Raw genomic sequence first — 8,401 nt, 5'->3', positions numbered from 1 at the left:
GAATAAGATCTACTTTGCTCTCTTTTCGATTTCTTATCTCTTTTTGTCTTTAATTGCGTGTTCTGATTTCTTGGCGTGTGGTATTAGCAGATATCCGACACCTCTGGGAAATTTGGGTTTTCCTAGTTTCCTAATTTAAACAGAAATCGACAGTGCGAATTTCGGTTCCCACAGTTTGGCGTTAGAAGGAGGGGGATCTACGGATCAATCTAACCGACAAAAGCCACTCAATGATCAGGAACGATATGCAAGACTCGACGTGCGCGAACGTCATCTCGTTCAAGGGGGGAGCAACGGTCGATCAAGCCAAACCTCGAAACGATCTCCTTGTTATCGACCTGACGATCTGAGATGTCGACGTCGCTAGGATGCTAATCGACACCGGAAGTTCGGCTGATATCATCTTCAAAGATACTCTCGAGAAAATGGGGATCGATCAATCCGAAATCGTGAAATACCCGAGCCCACTACTGGGACTTTCAGGAGAAACGACCATGGCCTACGGGTCGATTAATCTCGCAGTCAAAGCCGGAACCGTGACAAGAGTCACAGAGGTTCTAGTCGTTGACCATCCCGCATCTTACAACGTTATCATGGGAACGCCATGGTTGAACACCATGCGTGCCATCCCATCAACGTACCATCTTTGCCTTAAGTTTCCAACCCCTAACGGAGTCGAGGTAATATGGGGAAACCCAAGAGTATCACAGGTGTGTTACGCCGCAAAACAAAAACAAAAAAAATCAGACCTCGAGACCACTCCTAGAAAAACGGAGAAAAAGATCTCCAACAAGGATTCACGAAGTCAATATTCGGCTGAACTCTTCTGGCAGTCTCGTAACATCACGGCAATAAAGAAAAAACGCGAACCAACTTGCGAACCTGTGGTCACAGTCTGTCTCTCCGGAACGATGCGTCGAGATCGGAGTCAATCTCCGCGAGCCTTTGAGGACAGAGCTCATAACCTGTATAAAAAAGAACCTCAATACTCTCGCATGGGCCGCGGAAGATATGCCAGGGATCGACATTAACATAACGTGTCACGAATTAAATATCGATCCGACCTTCAAACCCGTCAAATAAAAAAGGCGGAAGCTAGGAACTGAACTGGCTTCCGCGGTAAACGACGAAGTCGAAAAATTGCTTAAAGTCGGGTCAATAACGGAAGTGAGGTATCCAGACTGGCTCGCTAACCCTGTAGTAGTCAAAAAGAAAAACGGAAAATGGCGAGTTTGCGTGAATTTTACTACCTGAACAAGGCCTGTCCAAGAGATAGTTTCCCTCTGCCACATATCGATCGATTAGTAGAAGCAACGGCGGGGAACGAACTTCTGTCTCTCATGGACGCCTTCTCAGGTTACAATCAAATTATGATGAACTCTGACGATCGCGAGAAGACTGCGTTCATTACCGATCGCGGAACCTATTGCTACAAGGTAATGCCCTTCGACCTCAAAAACGCTGGCAAAACTTACCAACGACTCGTGAATCGTATGTTCTTCAAACAACTCGGTAAAACGATGGAGGTTTGTATCGACGACATGCTCGCCAAATCCCTCCAAGCGAAGGATCATGTTTCACATCTCGAGGAATGTTTCGCGCAGCTAAATTCCCATGACATGAAGCTCAACTCGAGAAAATGCAGGTTTGCCGTAACATCAGGGGAATTCCTCGGCTACCTAGTCACATTCCGCGGAATCGAAGCTAATCCAAAATAGATCAACGCACTGATTGAGATGGCTTCACCGACGAATAAGCGGGAAGTCCAAAGGCCGACCGGTAGAGTTGCAGCAGTTAACCAGTTTATTTCACGATCAATGGACAAGTGCCTGCCCTTCTACGATGTCTTACGGGGAGATAAAAAATTCGAATGGTCGGAAGAATGCGAAAACGCTTTCCAATAGCTGAAGCGGTATTTAGCTTCCCCTCCAGTCCTCGCAAAACCCGTGGAGGGGGAAACTTTGTTCTTGTACATCGTTGTATCGGCAACAGCTGTGAGCGGCGTGCTGATCAGGGAAGAACGCGGCGTACAGAAACCTATTTTCTATATAAGCACAACCTTGCTGGATGCCCAATCTAGATACCCGCTAATGGAAAAATTAGCATGCACGGTCGTAACATCGGCTCGAAAACTAATAACATATTTCCAATCCCACACGATCGGCGTCCTCACGACTTTTCCCCCACAAAGCGCTGTGTTTGGGGAGATCAAAACTAAGGAATGATCCATAGTCTGGTACACTAGAGTATGAATTTCATATTTTTTGGACGACAGGATTCTAGATAAGCATGAAGGTTGTCGATTAGTTTCCCTTAAAAAGACTGGAGATTACTCTTTAATCTTATTTACTAGAAGTGACTGCTTTTGCGCTTTTTCTTTGAAACCAAACCAATCCCACACGATCGTCGTCCTCACGACTTTTCCCCTATGGACGATTCTGCATAGCCTGAGTCAATCGGGCCGGTTGGCAAAATGGGCGGTCAAATTGAGCGAGTACGATATCGAGTACCGACCGAGAACAAGCGCAAAATCACAAGTGCTTGCAGACTTCTTGGTCGTACTACCGACAGAGACCTTAACCAACGAGGAACCGAATTCCACTTGGCTCCTCCACGTCGACGGATCCTCGTCCAAGCTGGGATCAAACATCGGAATTCGGCTCACATCTCCGACGAGCGAGATCTTAGAGCAGTCATTCAGGCTGGAATTCCACGCCTCAAACAACGAGGCCGAATACGAAGCACTCATCGCAGGGCTGCGTTTGGCTCACGGCTTTAAGATAAGAAACACACACGCTTACTGCGACTCCCAGTTAGTGGCAAGTCAGTTCAGCGGAGAGTATGAAGCCAGGGACGAACGGATGGACGCGTACCTCAAACTGGTCCAAAAACTAGCTCAAAAGTTTGACTGTTTTGCCCTTACGCGAATTCCCCGTTCCGAAAACGTGCAGGCAGATGCTCTCGCGGCCTTAGCATCAAGTTCTGACCCAGGACTTAAAAGGGTAATTCTGGGCGAGTTCATCAAAAATCCGAGCATCGGACCAACAATCGTCATCAACCTCATAGAAGGTCAAGATGACGAAGAAGAAGAAGTTACGATACGACCGCAATCAGAGCAATCTGATTACGGCTGCGATACCCCGTGGCTGCAGAAAATTCAAGACTACATTATCGACGGACGCCTGCCCACCGAGAAATGGGCAGCCCGCAAAGTCCGAACACAGGCCGCGCGCTACGTAACAGTGGGTGGCGAAATTTACAAATGGAGATTTTCTGGACCACTCATGACGTGCCTGGAAGGGGAAAAAGCAAGAAAAGTGATGGAAGAAGTACATTCTGAGTCCTGCGCCAACCATTCCGGCGGAAGATCGCTGGCAGTGAAAATCAAACGCCATGGATACTACTGGCCAACGATGATCGGAGATTGCGAGAAGTTCGCACGAAAATGCGAAAAATGCCAGAGGCGTGCTCCAATCATCCGACAACCAGCCAAAGTTCTCTCCTCCATCACATCGTCCTATCCTTTCATGCGCTGGGCCATGGACATCGTCGGTCCCCTTCATAGTTCAAAGCAAAAGCGTTTCTTTTTAGTCCTCACTGATTTCTTTTCAATATGGGTAGAGGGAGATTCGTACGTGAGTATAAAAGATGTCCAAGTCGAAAGTTTTGTATGGAGAAACATCATCTGTAGGCATGGAGTTCGTTACGAAATCGTAACCGATAACGGATCTCAGTTCATCTCAACCCGGTTCGAGGCGTTCTGCGAAAAATGGAAGATAGGACTTAACAAGTCGATGCCCAGGTATCCGCAGTGTAACGGACAAGCTGAAACGATTAATAAAACCATTCTCGACGGACTGAAGAAATGCTTAGGGGCCAAAAAAGGCAGGTGGGCCGACGAACTCGAGGGAGTCCTATGGTCCCACCGTACCACCCCGAGGCGAGCAACAGGGGAAACCCCTTTCACTCTGGTGTACGGAACGGAATGCATGATTCCCGCAGAATTAGAGTTCCTCGGTGTTCGAAGAAGATTGCTTCTCGAACAAGAGGAGCTCAACAACGTAATGCTCCTCGATGATCTCGATCTCATTAACGAGCGCCGAGATCGAGCGCTCATCCGAATCCAAAATTACCAACACGCAGCCGCAAAGTACTACAATTCCAACGTACGGAATCGCATATTTAATCAAGGAGATCTGGTCCTTCGCAAAGTCTTCCAAAACACCGCTGAACAAAACGCGGGAAAACTCGGAGCAAACTGGGAAGGACTCTATAAAATCGAAAAATAGTTGTCCGACCAGGTTCCTACGAGATAGCCAACATGCAAGGCGTAAAAATTCCAAGAACTTGGAACACAATGCATCTCAAAAAATTCTATCACTAAACAAATCGCTTCGCAACTACTGAACTACGAGACGGCTTGATCTTCGAAAGGGGTACGTAGGTAGTTTGTCGAAAGACAAATTCAGCTGTCCCCCCTAATCAAAAAAGGGGGGGGGAGTGGATACGTATACTCGTATACTCTCAAACTCGAAAACATCGAACCACGCCATCGATGTTTCCGACATATCTTAACCAGGCAAATTATTTTTATCCGCAAAAACATTTTTGATATTCGAAAATAAATCAGCCGTTAGGGAGAAGCAGCCTTTGGCATCGTGAGGCGTCGCGAGAGCTGCCTCGAGGGTTACTTCTTCCGAACGATGAAAACGGACACTCCGTCAAAAAAATGATGAACATTTTAACACATATCTTGCGCAAAAACTCTAAACGACGGCATCTGCCGCCAAGTCCGGTGCTGATCACATCGAACTCTTGAACGGCCTAAACAGACATAGCCATCTCACGAAGATGACTCTCGTACATCCGACACAAGGATAATAGCGCTATAAAAGAAACCCGAAATTTTGGTCCAGCACTTCCGGTTGGCTTAAAAATTATCTCCAGAGAGATGCTCGATTCATATCTAACAAGTCTTATAAGCCGAGAACCTATAGCGAACTTTAAAACGGTACGAATCAGGTTAAAATCGCGACAGACAAATCGATAGCCGGCTAGTCACCGCATAAAATCTTAAAACCGAAGTAAACCAAGGTCTTGCCCTAAACCCAGCGCACTGGTCTCTAACATCTCAAGGCATGATATCCAAAAGATACGAGATCCCAAAACCATGCCTCTATGTTTATATTCGACATCTTCAGATATCCCGCGAAGTCGATATATCGCGGAAAAACTCTCGAACAGAGCTCGAACAAAATATTTCACATCGAAGAAGGATATGAGACGACAACTCATCACCCTTCTTCCACGCCATCCGTAAGCTTATGAAAAATGCAACTCAATCATATGGCCAGTCCCGAAACACGTAATGAGGCCATTTAAGGCCGAAACATCAAACAATAAAAAAAATCTCCCGCAAGAGATCTAACCAAAGTCATCCTCAGAGCTCAAGCTCCCTCTTCACCCGTCGCTTCATCAAAGTCTGGAGCCGCATCACCTCTGCCTTTTCCGAGCACCAGATCTTTCCCCTCTGGGCCTTCTAAACACGTCGGAAGAAAGCACGCAAATTTCAGGTCAGCTAGGATGAGATCGAAATCTCCATCCACGACTGCCAAATCTCCCTTGCAGCCGGACAGTCGGGCCTCTTCGGCCTCTAAGGTCGGAGGAGTCTCACTCTGGAACGACTGAACCACGACCATCCCGCCCTCAATCGTCGCCAAGGCTAAATCCCTCTTCCGGATGCACTCGAGGGAGCCCAGAAAGGCGGAGATCTTCGCCAAGCGAGGCTGAAACTCAGAACGAAGAGCGTCCTTGGCCTCTCGAATCCCGCGGCTCGTTAATTCTGCATCGCCCTCGATCTGACGCTGAAGATGACGCACCTCCGAAGATATGGTCTTCCTGGTTTTCTTCTCCTTAAGCAATGAACTCGCCGTCTTCCCAAGGTCCCTCTCGAGCTCCCATATCGCGACCTCGAGTTTCGACACTTTCACGGAGTGAGAATCCTTGACAGCCGTCAGTATGGCTTCAGTTTCAGACCATCTCTCCAACAACTCCCCAGCAAGACGACTGGTCTCAGAACCGCACTCGCTGATCATCCCGTTGATCAACGACATGAACTGCGAAACGAGAAGAAAGTTAAATGAACTCGCCGTCTTCCCGAGGTCCCTCTCGAGCTCCCCTATCGTGACCTCGAGCTTCGACACTTTCACGGAGTGAGAATCCTTGACAGCCGTCAGTATGGCTTCAGTTTCAGACCATCTCTCCAACAACTCCCCAGCAAGACGACTGGTCTCAGAACCGCACTCGCTGATCATCCCGTTGATCAACGACATGAACTGCGAAACGAGAAGAAAGTTAGGGATTCTTTGTGTCTTAGAGAAATATGTAACAATCAAGAAAGTAAGTGAGCGAAAAACCTTTCCGCGAAGCCCCGACGCTATGCTCGAGTCTCCTTGCTGTGAAGATTCCCCGTCACCACCCTTGGTAAACTTCCTCTTCCGGCCCTTAGGCTGAGCAACCGGAACAACACTAGGAGCGCGCAGCGCTAGATATATCTCTTTCCTGGCCGGAGGAGGAGGCATAGAGTCAGCAGCCCTCTCCTTATCCTCGACAAGAATCAGAGTCGTGGACGATCCACCAGGTAAAGCCGAAGCATCCGGAACGATTGAGCCTGCGAGAGTTCCCGCATCTCACGGAGTTACGACCTTGGTCCCATGACCCGGAGCAATGGCCAGTGCAGAAGAGGATGGAAACTCGGCGCCGGCTCGAACCTGTTCCTTCTCGGCTTGGCGACGAACTAGTCTCTCTCAAAAGGAGAGATGGTCGGCAACACAAGCCGGCGCTTCGACCGGAGAAGTTGGAATCGGAGCCGGAGAGGTGGCCGCGCCCATCTCAACATCGGAACTCCTCTTGTCACCATGGGAAGAAGACATGTTGAAGGCAAAAGACTTGGAGCTAGAGAGGTTTTCGAGGTTTGAAGAAGGGAAGGTATGAAGCAAATGAATGACAAGAGCTCACTACTTATAGAAGTATGGGCACATAATTTTATTTATTTTAATATATGTTTTCTCAAGAATTATGTTCCGCGGAGTTTGAAGTAAACTTCGTTCAATACGCCTAACTTTTCCTAAATCGTCAAACCGCGCGCTAGAGTCTCGACTCTAACGAGCTTGGGGGCTAACTATTGGGGTCAAAAACGGTTACGACGAAGTTAACATTCAAAACGTCCGAAGAAGAAAACGGGAAACTTTCTTCGACAAATACTTTTTCGAAACAGATTCTTCCTTACGAAAAGCTTTACGAAGGAAACACGAGACATCGGACAAGAGCTCGAAAAAGGTCGCTACGCAGCGACCGAACGCGTGTTCCGCTCGATCGCTACGTAGAGACCGAGCTCGAGCCAAAGCTCGGTCGCTACGTAGCGACCAAGCGTTCGTTCCGTTCAGTCGCTACGTAGCGACCAAGCGTTTGTTCCATTCGATCGCTACGTAGCGACTGAGCTCGAGCCGAAGCTCGGTCGCTACATAGTGACCGAGCGTTTGTTCTGCTCGGTCGCTATGTTGCGACCGAGAGTTCGTTCCGCTTGGTCGCTATGTAGCGACTGAGCTCGACCCGAAGCTCGGTCGCTACGTAGCGACCGAGCTCGAGCCAAAGCTTGGTCGCTATGTAGCGACAGAGCATCCGTTCCGCTCGATCGCTATGGAGCGACCAAGCTCTTCCGAAACATCGGTACGACAATTAGTCCACGTATTCTCGTCTACCCTTCGATGCTATCTCCCGAAGACCGTAGTGAACCCATTTCATGTTTCTCGCCATTCTACGTCATCGATCAAACTTTACGGTAAAAACCACGGAAAGTTCGTTCTTTATCGAAAAAAGCCGTAATAAACGCTTCGAGTCAGGAGACGGCCTAAAGGGACCTAAGACATGACTCGAGGCCCAAGGACTCGAGGCCCAGCTTACGATTTCTTAACTAACAGTCCGTAAGCCGCATGACGGTTTACGCTTGGTTCGTAAGGAAAGATAAATGTCAAGTTTCCACGGATAAATAAGAAATTTTGAAGATAATTACGAAGATCGGAAAAAATGAAATATCTCCATTTTAACGCTATGACGGCTTAAAGGCAGAAGATGAAAAGCGGAAACCGACCTAGGAGCCAGTATATAAGGAGTCCTAGGCGAGAAGCATGGGGGGGGACTTCTTCAGAGCAAACTTAGAACTTAGAGCAATTAGGCATATTTCCGTTTCTGTTATTCGAGCTGCGACTCAACTAGGTTATTGCCGTCTTAGGGTTTTAGAACTAGGGATCTCGCCGACAGCTCTCGTAGCCCATGCTCTTACCTTGTTGTAACGCTCAAACGCGAATTCAGAATAAGATCTACTTTGCTCTCTTTTCGATTT

General features: G+C 48.0%; 1 protein-coding gene across 1 annotated transcript in view; it reads left to right on the top strand.

Moving 5' to 3' along the window:
* Positions 1 to 1,520: 1,520 nt before the first annotated feature.
* The window catches only part of LOC106339579 (probable 2-oxoglutarate-dependent dioxygenase AOP1), a 10,603-nt gene continuing 3,722 nt past the window's right edge, over positions 1,521 to 8,401 (top strand). The window contains exon 1 of the mRNA XM_013778418.1: positions 1,521 to 1,652. Coding sequence (XP_013633872.1) covers positions 1,521 to 1,652 — 132 coding nt within the window. The remainder of the gene's footprint in view (positions 1,653 to 8,401) is intronic.

This window comes from Brassica oleracea, chromosome C1, assembly GCF_000695525.1.
Source record: "Brassica oleracea var. oleracea cultivar TO1000 chromosome C1, BOL, whole genome shotgun sequence".
NCBI classification, from domain to species: domain Eukaryota; kingdom Viridiplantae; phylum Streptophyta; class Magnoliopsida; order Brassicales; family Brassicaceae; genus Brassica; species Brassica oleracea.
This window is presented reverse-complemented; position numbering and strand designations above follow the sequence as displayed.